The sequence below is a fragment of the Schistocerca piceifrons genome, chromosome 11 (assembly GCF_021461385.2).
Source record: "Schistocerca piceifrons isolate TAMUIC-IGC-003096 chromosome 11, iqSchPice1.1, whole genome shotgun sequence".
Lineage (NCBI taxonomy): Eukaryota > Metazoa > Arthropoda > Insecta > Orthoptera > Acrididae > Schistocerca > Schistocerca piceifrons.
Window position 1 is genome coordinate 71,396,057 of NC_060148.1, and position 21,737 is coordinate 71,417,793.

Below are 21,737 nucleotides of genomic sequence, written 5' to 3' on the forward strand. Positions count from 1 at the left end.
CCTGCTTCCATTCGAACGTCTTATGCTGCAGCCACGTTATCATCGCCCACGCGAGCGACGGTTGTCGCTTCATCTGTGCCGCCTTCAGTGGGCCCTCGGGGCCATGTATCTCTGTCTGCCCCCTCGTGCCTGGGGGCAAGCCTTCCTCTGTTGCCCCCTTAGCAGTTTGGGGCAAACCCTCTTCTGTCGCTCCCCCCACGCTTACTTCAGGAGTGACATCTGCTCCACAACCGGGAGGCTCGATCCCTTCCCCTCCTTCTCCGCCGGCGTTGCCTCCGCCGGTTCCTCTCCAGCGGAAGGGGTCCCTCGGGGCTCTCCCTTCCTCCATTTCTTCTCCTTCCCAGCCAGATGTCAGCCAGTGGCTGAAGGTTCCGCCACCTGCTGGTCGTAGGGCTTCTGCGTCGTTGTCAGCCTCCGACGCTCCTTCAGAGAAGCTCTCCCAGCCCTCTCACCCTAAGGGCCGCCATGAGAAGGAACGGCATGTGTCCAAGAAGGACGTTCCGGCGGTTTCAGCACCGCCTGCTGCACATAGTCCTGGCTCCGGGGATGAGGTGGAGATCCTCGCCTCTGCCGCGGATCTCGCCCTCACGGAACCCTTGGGGGCCTCTCCTATGGACTCAGCTGCCTCTCCCCCGGTCGCAGCAGTTGGCTCTGAGGCGCTGTCTGCCTCTTAGTCGCATTCACGCCCTCCCAGTCCCTTCCTGCTTCCATTCTCCAATGGAACTGCGGTGGTTATTTCCGCCACCAGCCTGAGCTCCGGATGCTTCTGAGTGATTCCCCTGTTCTCTGCATTGCCTGCAGGAAACTTGGTTTCCAGCACTGCGGACCCCCGCCCTTCGCGGTTATTGGGGATACTATAAGAACCGCGCTGCCTGTCAACGAGTGTCAGGTGGGGTTTGTCTTTTTGTTCACCACTCTGTTTGTAGCTCGCCAGTACCCCTTCAGACGCCTTTAGAGGCAGTCGCTGTCAGGGTTGAGCTCTCGCCGGCTATTACTGTTTGCTCTGTTTACATTCCTCTGGATGGGGAGCTCCCCCGACATGTCTTGGCTGCACTGCTGGCTCAACTCCCGCCACCTTTGCTGCTTCTAGGCGATTTCAGTGCCCACAACCCTCTATGGGGTGGGACTGTCTCCGATGACCGCGGTCGGGCCGTGGAGCATGTGTTGGCTCAGCTCGACCTTAGCCTCTTGAATACCGGTGCTCCCACGCATTTCAGTGTGGCCCATGGCTCTTTCTCGGCCATCGATCTCTCTCTTTGCAGCCCCGGACTTGTCCCATCCCTCCACTGGCGAGTGCATCCTGACCTCTGTGGTAGTGACCATTTTCCCATCTATTTGTCACTGCCCCAGTGTCATTCTTCTGGGCGCCTGCCCCACTGGGCTCTCCACAGGGCTGACTGGCCGGCTTTTACTTCTGCTGCAACCATTGAGTCTCCCCCCCCCCCCCAAGGTGACATTGACGGGGTGGTCTGTGTCTTAACCACATCCATCATTTCGGCGGCCGAGGCTGCCATCCCCCGCTCTTCTGGACTCCCTCGGAGGAAGGCTGTACCCTGGTGGTCGCCGGAGATTGCTGAGGCTATTCGCGACCGTAGGCGGGCTCTCCAGCGTCATAGGCGGCACCCGTCTCTGGAGACTCTCATCGCCTTTAAGAGGCTCCGTGCCTTGGCCCGCCGTCTTATTGCACGGCGTAAGCAGGAGTGCTGGGAGCGGTATGTCTCCTCCTTGGGCTCCCGTGTCTCCCCCTCGCTCGTGTGGTCCCGGATCCGGCGGATTTATGGATACCAGACCCCTATGGGTGTACCTGGGCTCTCCTTGGACGGCGCTGTCTGCACGGACGCTGCCGCCATTGCTGAACAGCTTGCCGCGCACTTTGCTAAGAGCTCGGCGACTGCATCTTATCCCCCCGCCTTTCGTTCTCTAAAGGAGCGAGCCAAGCAGACGCAGTTCTCATTTCACACGCGTCGTTCTAAAAAATACAATGCTCCTTTCAGCGAGAGGAATTCCTCGCTGCCCTCGCCGATTGCCCTGATACAGCACCAGGACCGGACTGCATCCACGCGCAGATGCTGAAGCATCTCTCCCGGGACTGCCTGAGACACATTCTCGCCGTATTTAACCGCATTTGGAGCGAAGGCGTGTTCCCGTCGCAATGGCGAGAGGGTGTTATTGTCCCCATCTTGAAGCCCGGTGCGGACCCACTGGCGGTGGACAGCTATCGTCTCATTACCCTCACCAACGTTTTGTGCAAATTGCTCGAACGTATGGTGGGGCGGCGTTTGTGTTGGGTCCTTGAGTCGCGCGGTCTCCTCAGTCCATCCCAGGGTGGCTTCCGTCGGTGCCGGTCTGCCACGGACAATTAGGTGCGGCTGGAATCTGCTATTCGTACGGCCTTTGCCCGACGTCAGCATCTCGTTGCTGTATTTTTCGATCTGCGGAAGGCGTATGACACCACATGGAGGCATCACATCCTCGCCACATTGTATGAGTGGGGTCTTCATGGTCGGCTCCCGGCTTTTCTTCAAACCTTTCTATTGCACTGCTCTTTCCGGGTGCAAGTCGGTGCCGCCTCTAGTTCTTCTTATACACAGGAAAATGGGGTCCCGCAGGGCTCGGTGTTAAGTGTGTCCTTATTTCTAGTGGCCATTAATGGTCTGGCTGCAGTCGTGGGGTGCGGATCGCTGCACGCTGCTGCAATTATACAGAGCCCTTGTGCAGTCTCAGCTTGATTATGGGAGCCTGGCCTATGGGTCTGCATCACCCTCAGTGTTGAAGTTGTTATACCCCATACACCACTGTGGGGTCTGGCTTGCAACTGGCGCTTTTCGTACGATCCCCGTGGATATACTGGTGGAGGCTGGGGTTCCCCCGCTGCGGATTCGCCGCCATCGACTGCTCGCCGACTATGCTGTCCACGTGCATTGCTCGCCAGGCCATCCCAATCGTCGCCTGCTTTTCCCTGCCATGGTCCTCCATCTGCCCGAACGGCGACCTAGGTCTGGGCTTTCCGTCGCTGTCCGCGTTCAGTCCTTGCTGTCGGAATTGGGTTCATTCCCTCTTCCGCCTCCCTTCCGGGTCCGTGCACCTACGCCTCCCTGGTGTTTGTCCCGGCCGTCCGTCCGTCTGGACTTGGCACAGGGACCCAAGGGCTCGGTTCCGCCTGTGGCCCTCCGTCGCCGTTTTCTTGCGCTCCTCACCTCATTTTTGGACTGTGAGACTGTCTACACTAATGGTTCCTCGTTGATAGTCGCACTGCCTACTCTTTTGCTCATGCTGCCCATGTTGAGCAGCGCTCCTTGCCGGCTGGCTGCAGTATTTTTACTGCAGAGCTGGTGGCCATATTGCGCGCTCTTGAGCATATGCGCTTCTGCTCAGGTAGGTCCATCATGATCTGCAGTGACTCCCTGAGCAGCCTTCAGGCCATCGACCGCTGCTATCCCTCCTCTCCTCTGGTGCCCTCCATTCAGGAGTCTGTTTCCGCCATTGCCCGTTCTGGTCGTTCAGTGGTCTTGGTTTGGACGCCCGGTCATGTTGGCATCCCAGGGAACGAACGTGTAGACAGGCTGGCCAAAGGGGCGATCGACGCCCCGGCTTTGGAGATCGGCCTTACGGCTCGCGACAAGCAGCTGGTGTTGCGCCGTAAGCTGATTGGGATGTGGGCTGCTGAGTGGCGTGGCATGACAGCCCCGAATAAACTGCGGGCTGTCAAGGAGACGACCGATGTGTGGCGTTCCTCGCTGCGGGCTTCTCGGAGGGACTCGGTAGTCCTGTGTCGGCTGCGCATCGGCCATACATACCTGACGCAAGGCCAACTGTTGCGTCAGGAGGATCCCCCCTTGTGTCGGTGTGGGTCCCGGCTGACGGTCGGCCACATTTTGCTGGAGTGTCCTCGACTGCGCACACTCCGGCAATCTTTTAATCTCCCGGGCACTTTGGCTTTGGTTTTATCCGACGATGCCTCCATGGCTGACATGGTTTTACATTTTATCCGTAGTAGTCCATTTTATGGTTCGATTTAGGGAGGTCCTGCGCCTTTCCCTTTGTGTCTTTTGTCCTTGTGTCTGTTGCTGTTCTGGTGTGCCGTGAGATGGTTGACTCTCTTTTTTTTCTCGTAGTCAGTCAACCAGTCTCCGGCCATCCTCCTTTCTTCTGTTTCTTTCTGTCTGGTGTTCCTCTGTCCTGTTCTTGTCTGTAGTGTCTGTTGCTGCATTTGTGTTCTTTTAGCGCCTGGGGGGACGTTTCCTCCCCCTTTGGTTTTTACCTGCTCCGTAGATTTTCGGCTCGCCTGATTTTGGAATGGGGGACTGATGACCTTCGCTGTTAAGTCCCCCTTAAACATCCCAACAACCACCACCATCATGACAGAGGGTACACTCACTGTGTGAATAGAGCATGAGCCAGACTGCTGTGGACACAAAGCTGTATTGCCCAGCACAGGCTCACGCAGTGATGGGTGTGGTTTGCAACTGCCAGCCTGTACTGGTTGCTGTAAGCCTGTTCAAATAAAGTAGTGTTCAAAGTTGTTCAGTGCCTCTGTGGCTGATTACACTGAGATACCTTTGAATAGTGTCATGCTGCATTAAGGTGACGACAAAGTAAGTCACTTACAATCGTCACCTCGAGCAAGGTAGTGTACTGCAGAATCATCATAGAGGAGGGTGGCAACATTTTTACAAATTTAGATTGCTGATGTTGACCTGTGGAATTTTCGTCATGTAGAAAAGCAGATTATCAGAGTATTCCCTGTTCACACATCAGCACTACAGCTTTGTCTCTGTTGCATAGTTTGTCACCTATTTCTGTGTGCAAGCCATGGCAGCAAGTACCCCAACATAATTCTTCGTTCTCTCCAAATCCAAGCAATACATAAGGGATTTTAATTGCTTTAAGGGAATGTTGTTGTTGTTGTTGTTGTTGTTGTCTTCAGTCCTGAGACTGGTTTGATGCAGCTCTCCATGCTACTCTACCCTGTGCAAGCTTCGTCTCCCTGTACTTACTGCAACCTACATCCTTCTGAATCTGCTAAGTGTATTCATCTCTTAGTCTCCCTCTACGATTTTTACCCTCCACGCTGCCCTCCAATACTTAATTTGTGATCCCTTGATGCCTCAGAACATGTCCTACCAACCGGTTTCTTCTTCTAGTCAAGTTGTGCCACAAACTACTCCTCCCCAATTCTATTCAATACCTCCTCGTTAGTTATGTGATCTACCCATCCAATCTTCAGCATTCTTCTGTAGCACCACATTTAGAAAGCTTCTATTCTCTTCTTGTCCAAACTATTTATCGTCCATGTTTAACTTCCATACATGGCTATACTCCATACAAATACTTTCAGAAACGACTTCCTGACACTTAAATCAATACTCGATGTTAACAAATTTCTGTTCTTTAGAAACGCCTTCTTTGCCATTGCCAGTCTACATTTTATATCCTCTCTACTTCGACCATCATCGGTTATTTTACTCCCTGAATAGCAAAACTCCTTTACTACTTTAAGTGTCTCATTTCCTAATCTAATTTCCTCAGCATCACCCGACTTAATTTGACTACATCGCTGAAATAAAATCACATAATTGTCAGCTTCCTTACTGGCATTATCGTAGCCTATGGAAATTTCTGTAGGAAATGTTTCTCCGACCTGAGCATCTCTGATCTTGTAAGAGTTTACGGTGCACCAACACTAGATCATACAAAAAAACTCGGTGGCAAGTATCAATCAAACTTCCAGAACGTTCTCCTGGTACCTTTGTTGTATTAATAGCTGCAGTGGTGTGGTATTGTGTCAAAGAAAGTTAATTACTTTCTATTTCTTTATTTTTGTGCTAGGGGCATATAATTTTACTAAGAGAAGAGATGCATTTGATTTATAAGGAAGTCGATCATAGGCAGTCGCTGTTCTGAGACTGGGTCCATTGTTATTCTCAAAGTGGATTCCTTTTTTTATAATTTCTGAAGAAATTTATTTTTTACTTTGAGGTGGTGCTAAGCAGCTTTGTTTATCCAATATAATGTTTTTTGAAGAGGTCATTCATTTTTGTAGTTTCTTCTGTTACTATTAACACCACCGGTCTTTGCAGAGACGAGACTTGTCCTCAGTAAACGTAGCCTACGTAGCACAGATAACCCCTCCAGAAAAATTCCAGGTGGTAAAAGGAGGCCTAAAAAAAGTATTGTGCAATTGCGTAAGAAAGTCCATAATTTTTTCTATCTAGCATACTACATTGATGCATATTGCCTAAAAGGGCCACCCATAATTTGACTGAAACAAGTAGATTCATGCATAAGATCATAGAGATTTTGTTTTACATGTTCTCGTACAGGTTGCAATAAGTTTAGTTACCAACCATAATTTATTTGAAGTTATAAATTATTCTTGGAGTGACTTATTGAATGTTGTACACTTGACAGTCATGAGGATTGTTGTTTAAGCCTTCGAAAATGGTGCACTAAGTATTTTGTGCGTGTATGTGGTAAGTGCGCTGAACAAATCATATCAGAGAATAATTTTCTCATTTTGAGTTGGTTTGTCTTGATGTGGTGGTTTACCAGTATGGCCCAATCAATTACTGGGAAACATCATGAAATGTGACCAGTTAACCATCATGCAACACTTTAATTCAATAGCAAATATTGCGGAAGAAAGAAAGAAATAATTTAGTGTTAAACGACCTATCGACTGCAAGACCATAAGAGACAAAGCAGAATCTACAGCACTCAAATGTGGGAAAGGAAATAGTGGCATTTCAAGGGAAAGGTCACAGCATTTGCATTGATTAGTTTAAGAAAAAAAGGAAAATGTAAACCAGGATGGTTGGGTGGACATTTGAGCCATTGGGCCTTCACTTGATAAAATGAAAATGTTTGGTCCTGAGAAAAAAATGTACCATCAGAGCCTACTGAGTCCTTAGAATGTAACAGTATGCATCTGGTGTGACAAAGGTCTTTTGTGCTAAGAAATAGTTCCCAGGGATATGTCCATAGTAGTTAGCATCTGTTGTATTCGTGGTTGCCTGCAAATAATTTCATTGTGTCATTTGAAATAGTAATATGTACTCATCAAATCAAAGGAGAAAAGTAATTTTGATTTTTATTGCCTCTAAGTGTCTCGTCAACAATGATGGATGGTGTTGATTTCAACTGTCACACAAAACATTTCAAGCCATCATTTCAAGGTAAGACATGTCACTCGTAGCAACTGGCAAAAAGGAATTCGATAATAAACATTTTCTTGTGTGCAGTCAACAACGATGATGCATGCAGCATGCAGGCTTAGATTCCCACTCCACACAGAACTTTCCGTTAAGTTATTTCAGTTTAAGACATCTGCACATCTTGCTACAGCTAAACTAAGCAGATGTTTAATGTGTATTTGTGGTTAGAAAAAAATGATAGGTGCTGGATTCAAATCCCAGTAAAGGTACAAAATACCTTCTCAACATTTCAGATTCTCATCTTGCTATATTTGGATATGTAATGTATTATTGCCCTTAGTTAACAATCCTATTACTTGCTGGGTTTGAATCATCTAACACACAACTTTATGCTACGTCATTTCAACATTTGCATAGACATGCTTACATGTGGCCAAAATGATATTTAAGATCTTTCATACTTACTTAACAGAGACAATAGTTGCTTAATTGGAATCCTGGATGCTAGTCCAATACAAATGTCTTCGTCATGTAATTTCAAGTTGAAAGTTAGTTTCTGGAATGTCATTTACTGCAATAAACTTGAGTTTACAAGTGCTGAAGACTGTCACCTAATTATACCAGGTTTCGTAATATTTACATTATCGTGACATCAGTCTGATTGTGGACTCAGTGTTGCAGATCAATTTATTCAAGTAGTGTCTCGTAGTAACCATTTTGTAGAGTGAAATGCCCGTACCGAAAAGAGATCAAAGGGGCTGTAAGACTGTAACATTATGTGGGTGCATACAATTTAAGTGGAGTGGAATTCAGGCCGTTTGGATTGATTTCATGGTGATAGTACCTGAGCTGACCTCTCCGGTAATTCTGTAATTGAGTTTTTGCAAATGTTTGGCATTGTATGTACCTTCTGGCTGAACTTAGTTTTGAACTACCTGTTGTATCGTGTTCAGCGACTGCCGTGGGAAGCTCAGGTGGTGCAGCTGATAGTTACTAGCTCACTGGTCATTCATTTGTATTAACGGGAGCCCTATCCCCATATTCGGCACATGTCGTCCATTAGTTGCCAGTGTGTGGATGGTCCCTCAGCAGTGCTGGCCATAGGGAGGCACACCCAGACCCCCACGAGGAAACGCCAGCCAGCTCACACCCTGCCTCTGTCTGTATGTGCAGCGCACCAGTCGTTACGGAGCTGAGTACCACAACCAGAACCACCACCACCTCCGCCGCTGCCGCCACCTCTGCCAGCGCACCTCGCCAGACACCTGCTGCTGCGCGGCCCACGACTCCTCCACCTGATAAGGCCACAGTCTCTCGAATGCGGTGAGTTCCCTCATCCAACTCACACACACACACACACACACACACACACACACACACACACACACACACACACACCATTGTATGGTAGATCAGACATAAATACCGAAAAGCATCAGAACATACATTCATGGGTGGTATCCTCAGGACTAGATCATAGTATCATGGGAGAGAGATTAAACACTGTCAAATGAGATAATTGTATGTTACCCTAGATGTATTGGAATGGTCTAGCAGAGGTCACACATAGACACACATTTATGAGACCATTTTTGGTTCTCGTCAGGAATGAGACAGGAAAAAATAACCCAATAAATTGCTATAAAGTTTCTGTTAGTAACAAAAAATACATTCTGCAAGCACCAACCAGAAGCAAATGTCAGCAGAGCCTTAGCTTTTCAGGGTGTGGTCCACCTTGGTTGCTCCACTGCTGTAACAGCCAGTCCCAGTAACCACAGACATGCAAAGGGGCCGGCCGCGATGGCCGTGCGGTTCTAGGCGCTGCAGTCCGGAACTGCGGGACGGCTACGGTCGCAGGTTTGAATCCTACCTCGGGCATGGAGGTGTGTGATGTCTTTAGGTTAGTTAGGTTTAAGTAGTTCCAAGTTCTAGGGAACTGATGACCATAGATGTTGTCTCATAGTGCTCAGAGCTGTTTGAACCATGCAAAGGGGAAACTCTGCCTCCTGTTGACAATGTGTCTGTGTGAGCACCAGATTGACAGTGCCATGAGCACCCAGAATCCAGTCATTTCTGGTATACGTTCCTCTGTCTTTCCCTTCAGTTTTTAACCTCAACAACTACCTCTAGTGCCACAGTAGTTATTCCCTGATGCCTTCAAATATAACTTACTATGCTGACCCTCGTACTTGTCACAGTTTTCCTCATACCACACTATCCTCACCTGTTCTGCACAGACATTCCACAGTTCTTCTGTTAAGAGTTCACCTAGTTCAAACATCCTTCTATAGCACCGAATTTAGAATGCTCCGATTCCCCTCTCGTTTTTTTTCCCATAATCCACGATTAATTTTTATGCAGTACTGTGCTCCAAACATACATTGAGGGACATCCAACACAAATTAAGGCCTATCCTTGGTATTAGTAACTTTGTTTTACAAGGAATCTCCCGCTTTTCCATGCAACTTTATTCCTTATAACGACCACGCTCTGTCTCTCAATGTAAGTTAGCTTCACGTGTAATAGTTACTACAAGCAGTCTACTGCGTGGTCCATAATTCTGATGTAAACATTGGCCACCAATGTTATTTCTGCTACTCCACAATACTTTCCTCTTCCATTCATTAATCCTGATTCAGTGTTTATTCAACTATTTATTACATTCATCAACTCTGGTGATTCATTCGGAATTTCAGTGAACACAGAAATATCACCAGTGAATTTTATTAAACGAAATTTTCACCTTCAGTTTTAATTAAATTCCTGGAAGTTTCTTCAATTCCACCAATGATTCTTCAGTGTTCATCTGAACATTTGTGAAGACTACTTGCATCCTTATCTTTAATCATCTTTGAGTAAGAGTACCAATTCTTGTTGATTATTGCTCATATTCTATGTCATCTTCTGTACCTTTTAGAAAAACAGTTCACTGTTTCATTCTGTCAAATGTCATGTAAAGATCTACAAATCCAATAAACATCTCGATTTTTCTCTCACATTCCTGCCACTGTAAAGTTGAAGGTCGAGTTGACCTCCCTGGATCCATTACTCCAAATACTCAGAGATCATAAACTTTTCCTTCCATTCTTCTGGATGTTGTTATTTTTGTCACTAAGTTGGATTCATGAGCTGTTTAGCTCATTGTGCATAAGCTATCACACTTACCAGCGCTTGGTCACTTCTGTAGTGTTTGGATGTCTTTTTCTGGCTGGCTGTCTGTTATGAATTGTCTCTCATTGATTATGTAGACAAATGTGAAAATTCGTTTGATCGCCATTCATTATTGCATTATCTAGAGCCTCATAGAAGTTAAAATTCACATTCCATTCCTGGGTACTTCAGTATCCTATTTATTTACACACTGAATTCATGTAACAACTCTCTTAAAATTTACTTCACTCATTGTCATAACTAAATTGTGATCTGACTGTACATCTGGTCCTGGGTACACCTTAAAATCAAATACCTGATTCCAGAATGTGTGTCTGGTTGTGATGTACTCCAGCTGGAAATGTCTTTACCAACTAAAGCTCTGCCTCCCTCCTTAAGAGCTGAGAATGCCAAGATTTCGAAGCAGCCATACAAATGTCACAGAATACAGGGCACAGCCTTGCAGCAAGTCAGCCATCCACATGTGGTGGAATGGTGCAGGAGGGCTCCTCTGAAGGGAGTGCTTGTAATGGTAACACAGAGCACCATAAATGGCAGTCAGTGATTACATTAAACCTCTCTGAGGAATTTTTGAGAAAGTTGTGACCTTGAGATAACCTAATGGGAACAGTACAATCAATCTGTTTGACTGGGGTTCATTTCCAAAACACTCCAGCAGAGTATAACCAACACTAAAAAGGTGGTTGAGGATCAGATGTTCTCCAGCACAAAAGCAAGTCGTAATATTACGTATTAATATCAGTTGCCAGCCTAATTAGGAATTTTTGTCAAACAATGTAATAAAGCTCAAGGCAGTGCTAAGACTAACTTGACTTTCCTTAACACCTTCTAAACTCTTTCTTGACATCTGTTCGCACTACAACACAGTAATATAACCTTGCAGATAAATGTAGTACTAACTTGAAAGTGAAGACGATGTACCTTGAATGAACTAGATGCAGCAGTTAATACAACCCATCACCAACACACATGATACTAATAGCATTACTAAACAGGGCAGAGCATGAAATGATTCTGATTTAAATCGGGGTTTATTATGATCATACTCTATAACAACCATGCTTAGTAGAGTTTCTCTATGCCATTACATGAACCAGCTTGCATTAAAATAGCTAACACAGTAAATATTTCTTTCTTGAGCTCAGTTTGAAGCAATTAAACAGAAAGCAAATCTAACTACACTGGCTCTGGAGGGACCTTTGCTTTGCTTCATTAACCAACTAGCCTAGCACATGATGGCTATTACACTTTCATGGTTTGATGAACCATGCTCATTAACAAAACTACACAAGTGTGTATGGGAAATGGTGAGTATTCTCATAAATAATTATTCATGAAGTGAAGCACAAGAAACTATCTCTCTTCAAATAACAAATGTGCTTTGAAAAGCAGTCTTTTAACCTTCTCAAAATATGGCTGACTGTGCAAATGCCAACACAATTTTAAATTAAAGTTCAAACACCTTCTCATAAAATGAACAGTGGTAAAGCTTTGTAATTCTGATCAAAGTGAATAATTAATAATGATTTTTACTTCTATTTAATATTATTATTCTTTTAACTAACAACTTTACTATTTACGGATACCTTTTTAAGTAAGGCAAATTATTTAAGAAAATGATTGCAGATCGATTTAAAAATGCCCTGGCAGTGTAGTATTTCTCAAACTATAAAACTGAACTTTAAACACAACTCCACACATCAGAAAGCAATCACAACTATTTCTACAGCTGCTGAATAGTCTTTTCATAATAAATTAGCACACTCGGAATTATATTCACTAGGATAGGATTCTAAAGGTTTGTGATTTGGGATAATAACAGGTGTAATGTATAGCTTTTAGCAACACCACGATTATTATTAAAATCACCCAAATTTCACAAATACCTAGTTCATTTACAGTGCCAAATATAAACAATTTGGTGGAAGGCTGGTGGCACTGGTGGCATGATTTGCAGTGGCTGTTAACATGGCGGCGATGCAGTCATGGCAGTACTGTTGGCCTCGCCCTGTTATAGATCTTCTGAATTATATTTTTGCAGGGCAAAAAACAATGCCATTATACATGGTATCACCAAATGCAGAATCCAAGGTCCATAAATAATGCTCTTAGCTCCTCTGCCTCAAAACTGCAAGAACATGAGCCACAATGTTCTGCTACTGCTAACGAAATGTTAACCACAGCACTGCTCGGGCCAGACTCCTTACCCGTTGTGAAGGACACATTTCAGCTTGCGCTAACGACTCCTTTTCCATTCCGTCAGGCTACTTCCGTAGCTCCAGGGATTCCCCACATTTTTTACATTCAACCCTGCATTCGCTAACTATGGACCAAGTCATTTACAGTACATTATATAATAATTATTCCAGCAGTTATTTACATTAACAAGCTTAATTTAAACTATGTTCCAAAAGTTCACATAAGTGAAATATGTATATATTATCAAAGAATTTCCATGACAGATAAAACACTCTACATATGACAGATACAGTACTCTACATAAGCAACTCTACAACTAGAAATATCAATACAAAGTAGGTCAAAAATGGATGTTACATATGTCCCATGGTTCACTGAAGATTCCTGCTAGGCAAACATCAATAACACCTTAATGGTACCAAGCAGTCGAAAATAATAATCACTTCATCCAGAGTTGAGCATGAAAAGAACACATTGCAAAACACATTAAAACACTATACACTCTATACACGTAATTACCAAAACAAGACATAAGCAACATTATTCAATTATGTACACCTGTCATAACTGACTCTCATTTTGTGAAACAGTAAGTTGAGTAGTAAGCAAAATATATCTGTATTGCCAAGAATATTGAGTAGCATTTTGTAAGCATTCAAGAGATGTAGGTATACACACACAAGTATACCCCCTACAAATATCAAAAGCAATTTGACGTTGTACATGCAACACATCCAATAGCATGATTTTGAAGTTACAAAGGAGGAAACTATCAATGCTGATTCTAATAATAGTACTCCATTATTTGATATTTACATAAACAAACATATTTAAACTGAACCTACTATTCTTTTCTTACTGCCTTTATTTGAAACACAGTCCCTCTTTGAAAACTGTAGCAAAACACATACAACACTAACAGATATGAAAATAAAATAATTTTGCTACCTGCAATAGCAACTTGCACTGCATTTGGCAACATTAACAAATTACATATCACATTAATCAATTGGCTGCCCATTTTGGGTTTTGGCAGTCTATTACAGACAGTTTTTTTACCCCACTTTGGCAAGTCTTCTATGCTGCCCATTCTGTATTTAAGGCATTCCACATTTCTTTTAAATTTGGCATCATTTGCTTGTAGCCCTTTCAGTACAGGGTTTCACATATTTTACAACAGGTTTTAGAATCTGAAACTTCTAAGATAGTAACAGCAATTTTACATAGGTTACAACATTTTTATAAGAACATAAATTACAGTTAAATACAGTATAGTAGCTTCATAAGATAGATACATTATTTCATCTACAGCATAATATACATTTTTAGTCTGGTATGATTTCTTCATTTATTCATTCCTAGGTACATACAGTTTGAGATCCACTACATTATGGACATCAAGGAGCTTCTTCGACTCTGGGGAGATTAAATAGTAGGTGTTGTTGTGAGGTGTGTCTTGTACTGTGAATGGCCCATTATATATACATAAATTTAGAAATTTCATGGTTAAGTTCACTTGATTATTCATGGGTCTTCAGAAGAACGTAGTTACCAATTTTGAACATGACAAACTTCAGGTTGCTATTGTGCCTTTTAGATCTCGTTTTGGCTTTGTTTTTTCTTTTACCAATTCTTTCTTCTGGGCTAATCCCAAATCTGTAAACGTTGGGAACTCTAGTTTTTTCCTCAATTAAACATTTGTTCTTAGTATTGAGCAGAATTTCCCCAGGTGTGAACTCAGTAAACCCATGAGGCAAGGTCTTCATTAAACTCTCAAATTCACATACGAATCTGCCCTACACTCAGTGGTTATAGTGACAATAGGTCCTACATAACCATCCTATTTCCCTCGTATACCGTTCAACAGGGTTGCTGCCTGTATGGTAGGCCGAAATATATTTAGTTTCTACACCATTCTGCTCCATGCCATCTTTCCAGGTTTTTGGAATTAAATTTGGGCAATTATTGGGCAGTACTGCACTGGGTTTTCCAATGGTTCTCAAATACTGAATCATCCTGTTGAATACTGACATTGCTGTCACCTTTTTTGGGAGATACAATTTTATGAATTTAGAAAATACTTCCAAAATCACTAAAATACATTTACAGTTAACAGAAGTTGTGGGGAGGGGTCCATACAGGTCCACAGACAGTAAATCCATGGTATCTTTAGGTAACGTGTTCTGCATTGGGCCTTGATTAGTTCTATTGGTTACCTTAGCTCTCTGGCAGATGTCACAAGACCTAATACGTTCAGTTACCTTTAGACTTGTACTATAACACTAGCCAATATATCTAGACACTCCTTTGGCCCAATGGTAGTGAAAGTAATATGACATCTGTATCAAATTGGGTAGGACAACACACCATCCATTCTTCAGTAATGAAGCCTTTCCTCTTACACAAGATACTTTTAAAAATCAAAATTCACTTTCACAGATTTCCAAATTGGATGCTCATTTTGATGATATCGCATGCTTTTGCAAATCTGTTCAAATTCATTTTTGCCTCAACTTCATGTAATTAATTTGGAAAGTTCCATCTGCATTGCATTCCTTGGGTACTTCATCAGTACCATTGGGACAATTCATTGCCACATAATTTTTTGCAGTCTTTACATAGCAGATTTCATAATTCAATTGTTGCAAGTATAAAGCCCATTGGGTGAGCCTGCCATTTAGAAGGCAACAATCTTTAAGGAATGTTGGAGCTTTGTGGTCAATGTGTATTACGATCTTAAAACCCCACCAATAATCTATAAATTTCTTGAGGTCCCATAATATGGCCAAGGCTACCTCCTCTGATATGGTGTAGTTCTGTTTGTTTCCTGTCAATGCCCTGCTGGCAAAAGCTATAGTTCTATGTGCTAAATTTCCTGTACCATTTATCTCCTGGAAAATTTCAATACAATCCCACAGGTGCTACTGTCAGTATTCATATTGAAAGTTTGTGACAGTACTGGGTGATGTGAAACATTATCATGTCAAAGTTTAATCTTTAAAGATTCACAATCCTGCCGACTCTCATCTATCCAAACAAAAGCACTTAATCTTTTTATAGATTGTTCAATTATGGATTATTGAAGGGTTGCCCCTTAACAAATTTTCTGTAAAATCCACACCAACCTAAAAAGGCTTAAAACTGTTATCTATTTTTTGCTGGGGGAAATTTTTCTAAGGCATGTAGCTTTCTCCAGGTCCTTATTAATGCCGGTATTAGTAATTATATGGCTCAAGAATTTAATTTCTAATTTTACACGTTTACATTTCTATAATTTTAAAGTGATGGCTCCTGCTTGAAGAGCTACAGTTTGGAGCTTTTTTGCCAGTTTTCATTGGAGATAAATAAATCATCTACATAAATAGTTAACCTGGAACTCAACTCCTCCCCTAACACAGTCCATAGCTCTAATAAACACTGCCAGAGAGGTATTCAGTCCAAATGGAACTACTTTGTATCGATAACATTTCCCAGTAAACAGGATTGCTTTATATTCATGCGATTCTAGACTTAATGGGATTTGCCAATAGCCAGCAGTCATGTCAAAGCTAGTTAAATACCTCATTATGAAATTTTGTCCAGATTTTCAGGCGTGTCCACCTCTCTTTTTACTTTGTTTAGAGTTTTGCATCAGTGGCAACATGTACAACTCCATCCTTGTTTACAATGATAAGTGGACTGATATATTCGCTGTTACTGTGTTATCACTCCTCATTCCATAATCGTATCTGTTTCATTCTGTACGTCTTGGTTTTTAGAAAAAGGTACCGAATACAGTTCCACAGAGAATGGATCCAGAGTTGCAATACAGTATCCAAAATTTCGAGCCAGTCCGGGTTAGCCGAAAATGATCTACTGTTGCTTTCTAAGATAGTAATAAATTCTGCTTTCTCAGGGCCGGCCAGAAATTCTGCATGCGTGCGGTGCTCCTGCACATGTGCAACTTCCGGGTCACAGCGTGTATGCCACAGCCGCCAGTATTCATGTAGTGCATGTTTCTATGCACAGATGTCACTTTATGCACTTGCTGTGGTACTCTGTACCAGCGCATTCTAGTGCTCTTTCCACAGCTTGCAAGCCAACCATGGGAAGGTATTTTGCATATTAAAACATTTACAATACTGTCACAGTCTACTCATTAAGACATCTACTTTCATGTTACCAGTTTAACCCAGTAAGACAAGAAATAGTTAACAATCGTGGGTTTTTATTAAGGCAGCTTGACTGAAGACACGCAAATACGCGTAATGTTTTCGATCTAGTATTTAAGAAAGAGAGCAGTCAGCGACTTCCAGCGAACCTTATTCATAATTTCAAATAACATTAAACTAATGCAAGGTTTCCTATAACTAATTCTCGGTGCCCTCAGTTACACCCACATAATTTCGGTCTCACTGACCTCTGGACAGAATGATAACCGCAGACCTCTCGATCACCTGCTATTTCAATACTATTATCAGTTCCATCTAAAATCTGCATAATAACCGACAATTAGATGAAGGTTATTGTTTATCGACTTCAGCCGAGCGTAGCCCTTCACACATTAAAAAAACCCTAAATGTAAGTATACATTGGAACAATCGGTTTAATGAGCAATTTTCCTGATAATAATGTACCATGGAGCAGAATGATGCAATAATGCACAGATAGTAAACAAGTTTTAATTATGAAAGGAATAAATCCAAACACGTTTATCACTGGTCATGAGAAATGATACAGTTAATATCGGGCATAAAAGCTCAGCTTATTGACGAAGGCAAGCAGTTGTGAAGATTTTCATCACTTATGCTTCATAGAAACCTTGATTTATTCATTTTCATCACCCAGAAAAACCTTTCACAAACATGTGTCAACCTGAACGTGGACATAAGTCTCGCGGCATCTTTGTGCAGGCGTGGAAATTCTTGTTGTGAAAAATTTTCGTTAATTTCTTTTGTACTTCGCACTGCAAAGAACTTGTTCTTCAGTCTTTTGTATTGCACTGTAGGTCGATCAGTTCGATCTGTAGATCATTCGGAGCATCTTCAACTGACGACGAGAACGGTCGAGCAAAGAGGCGAATGGCAGGAGACAAACTCGTATCATCTGCAAATTGTGCTTGAAATTGTTCCTTAATTTTTACAATTATTGATACGTATTCTTGAAATCTAGCACTTTTATGGACCAGTCCAAGAGTCAGGAAATATGCAGTGTTTTCTGTCATTAGCTGGCGCTCCCAAAGTGCAAGCTTCCTTTCAAAGGTATTTACTTTTTTCAACATGTCAGAAATTAAATTATTTTCACCTTGCAAACTGACGTTCAGGCTGTTCATGTGAGACGTAATGTCGACAAGAAATGCAAGGTGTGATATCCAACAAGGGTCTTACAACATAGGTTCACTTTCTCCCTTCTCATGTAAGAATGTTACTATGACCAAACGTAAATAAAAAAATATTTTCAGCATTTTACCTCAACTGATCCAGCGTACTTCAGTATAGTAAGCTATGTCGCCGTACTCCGCTCCTAATTCCTCAAAGAACCGCTGAAACTGGTGATGCTTATGCCCATGTGTCTTCAGGTAGTTTACAGTATGCACAACAATTTGCATGACTGCTCCATTACATTTCGGGAATGCAGCCGCATAAATTCTGCTTCTTCTTCTGAAGAAGAAGCAGAATTTATGCGGCTGCATTCTGAAGAAGAAGCAGAATTTATGCGGCTGCATTCCCGAAATTTAATGGAGCAGTCTTTGCGCCGCGAAAACCTGAAGATTCACAATTTGCATGACGTTTGCTAAAGTTACTGATTTTGCACAAAGTGCCTCTCGATGCAGAATGCAGTGAATTCCATACGTCTCATTTGTGCGCCCTAGCTTTTGGCGCATCCGTGCTATGAGTCCTCTCCAGTGGCCTTGCATTGATGGTGCTCGATCTGTGGTCACTGAGACTCACCGATTCCAATCCATACCGACACCATCAATCGCTTGCTCGACAGCTTGGAGTAAGTCTGCACCTGTAGTAGTCCCTTTCAAAGGTACTAAGTCCAAAACGTCCTCTGTTACACAAAGTGCGTTATCGACACCTCGTATGTATATCACAACTTGGGCTGTATCTGTAAGATCTATTGCTTTGAGCGCAACAGAGAAAGCAACAAATTTTTTTGCCTTATTTATTAGCTGCCTGTGCACGTCGCCGACCATAGCACTAATACGTCTTTGTCACTGTTTGTTTGGATAGACTGATTTCTTGAAACCTGCTAACGTTTGTGTGGCACACAAGTTCTGCAGCATCAGACACCCTTTCACAAAATCCCCTTCGTAAAAGGGTTTCCCAGATTGCGCAATTGTTAATGCAATTCTAAAACTTGCTTGCAGTGAAGATTTAGTGTGGTTGTCATTCTGGAAAATTGAAAACAGTACATTTTACATCATACAGTAAAATAGACATAAATGTAACACAAGAAACTGAGAAGTATCAGTTATATTGACATCTTCAACTTCTGTAGTCCTGTCTTCCTCAGTTGCGTGTAATATTACGGTATATTGATAATTTTTACTTATGGACCGTCTGACAGCAACTGAATAAAACACAATTTTAGTGCCATATGCGTTTCACCTTTATTTTCTGCAAGGCATCATCAGTGGCCTGGAATATGTACATATGATTGCTATTTTATTTAAATTTTTGTCACTGTGCCTATAGGTTATAAACAGTTCTGGTGGTTGCTATTTTGTATTAAGTAGTAATGTTTTGAACTGTACTTACAGGTTGTGTGGACAATTTCTTACATATTACCCTCCTGTTACATTTTTGGTGTTCTTCTTCTTATGAACGCCAATTTGCGGTTTTTTTCCACATTCCACAGCACTATGCACTGAATGCTTGTTTTAATGCAATGTTTTGGTTTCTGTTGCCAACTGTCAAATGTTTTTGCCAAAGATCGAAACTTATGAGTGTAATTATTGAAGTATCTGTGGTCTGTTCGTGTGTGTGTGTGTGTGTGTGTGTGTGTGTGTGTGTGTGTGTGTGTGTGTGTGTGTGTGTGTGTGATATTAATTTTATATTTTTTGTGCTGTGTGTGTGGGGGGGGGGGGGAAGAGAGTTTTTTGTTTTATGTTATTTCCTTTATTAAGTGTAGTAGGGAGCTTGTGCTGATGTGTGTTCATTTGTTTTTCTGCTATGGCTTTGTGGATGTGGAAGTTTCCTTGTGTTTGCATAAGATGTTTGTCATGGTTGCTTATTCTCATTATTTTCATTTCTTGTTCCATGTTTGTAGGATGATGGTTGTAGTGTTTTAAACGTTCTGCAAATGTGGAATGGTTTGTTTCATACTTCCAACATCTGATATGTTCTTTCTATCTTGTTTCAAAATTCCTGGATGTCATGCCTATGTATACTGCATCACAACTTTGACATTCAAGTTTATATATTCCTGATGGTTGGAATTTGTCTCTCTTGGTAGCTGGCTGGCTTAGGTGTGATTGAAGGGTTTGCCCAGGCTTATACGCTATTTTGAAGCCCTGTCTCTTTAGGATGTTTGCAACTCTGTGTGTTAGTTTATGTGTGTAGGTCATGGTGTACCATCTGGTTCTTTTCTGTGTGGTGGTGTTATTGTGTGTGTTTGTTGAGTGTGTTTGTAAGTTTTCAGCTCATAGGTTATTTTGTATTCTGGAAATGTTGTGTTTGTTTTTTATTTGTGTTTTTATTTTTTGATTGAGCCTGTGTACCACATGTGTCATACCCGTTGTTCCTAGCTATTTGTTTGATTGTATGTTGTTCATAGTTTCTCTTGCTGAGTGGGATTCTGTTTAATCTATGTAACATGTGTCTTAGTGCTGGAAGTTTCTGGCTGTGGGGGTGGTTGGATGTGGAATGTATTATTGTGACTGTGGCTGTTGGTTTTGTAAAGATGTTAAATGTATGTTTGCCAGTTTCTTTTTTAATTGTAATGTCAAGGAAATTTGATTTTCTTTTTCTTTTTCAAGTGTGAATTTTATGTTCTGATGAGGTTTGTTTATTTCCAAATGGAGTTCATCTATTTTTTAACTTGGCTCATCTACCAGACAAATAATATCATCCACGTATCTGTACCAATATATGATTTTGAAACTTTTATTTGTGGTTATTTTTTCAAATATCTGATTTTCTAGGTGACTGATGAAAATGTTTGCTAGTGTTTCTGATATTGGGGATCCCATGGTCAGTCCATCAGTTTGTAGATAATATTCTTTCTCAAACTGAAAGTAGTTTTGTTCAGTTGTCAGTCTGAGCATATCTGTTATTTCTTTTATTGCGTCTGTGGTGAGGTTGCTGTGGGATGAGAGGTTTTGTTCTATGATTTCTATTGTTTCTGTGATAGGGATGGAGGTATCGATATATTCTATATCGAATGAAATCAGTGATGCTGTGTGTGGTACCTCTATGTTCTGTATGTTTTCTATTAGGTTTCCTGTGTTTATCACTGTTCTGTTGTTTTCTACTTTATAGTATTTTGTAACTAACTTTTGGAGGTGTTTGGCTATGCGGTATGATGGGGCTTTCTTGAAATTGATAACAGCTCTCATTGGCATTCCGTCTTTATGTACTTTCGGTTGACTGCGGAGTGTTGGTGCTTGTGGGTTTTTCTGTGTTAAGGGGTATTTCTGTTTGTCTGTGAGTGTGTGTTCAATGTTTTTCAGTGTTCGTTTCACATTTGCCTGGAATCGTGTGGTTGGATCTGACTTCAGTTTTCGTATGTCATTGGTGTTTATGTATTCCTTGGTTTTTATGATGTATTGCTCTTCATCCATTAGTACTGTTAAATTTCCCTTGCCTGCTCTTGTTATTAATACGTTATTGTTTGTTAACTTTTGTTTTAACCTTTTCATAGTGGCTGCTTCTGTGTGGTTGTTCTTACGATGTGTGTGCTGTGTTTGTTTTATTATGCCTTTTATTCCTTCTTTTACTAGTTCTCTTGTCAGTCCTATGTTTATTTCACAATTATTTTGTTGTTCTTCACGTGTAAGGATGTGTTCAGTTTCTACTATGAGATTTTCTATGTATTGATTGTTCACTTAGCTATTGGTGCAGTGTTTCAAACCTTTTTCCAAGAGCATTTTTTCATTTTCGTGTAGTTCTGTCTATTAGGTTAACTAAGCATGGATGAAATGTGTGTTGGTGTTCATGTAGTTTCACATTTAAAATGTAAATGTATTTTTGCGTCTTTTTTACCGTTAGTTTCATTATCTAATGTTTG

At 42.1% G+C, this 21,737-nt stretch overlaps 1 protein-coding gene across 1 annotated transcript in view; it reads left to right on the plus strand.

The window, feature by feature from the left end:
- The window catches only part of LOC124720359 (ankyrin repeat domain-containing protein SOWAHA-like), a 106,448-nt gene that overhangs the window by 45,722 nt on the left and 38,989 nt on the right, over window positions 1-21,737 (plus strand). Inside the window, exon 3 of the mRNA XM_047245690.1 lies at window positions 8,328-8,477. Within this exon, the coding sequence (XP_047101646.1) occupies window positions 8,328-8,477 (150 nt within the window). The remainder of the gene's footprint in view (window positions 1-8,327; window positions 8,478-21,737) is intronic.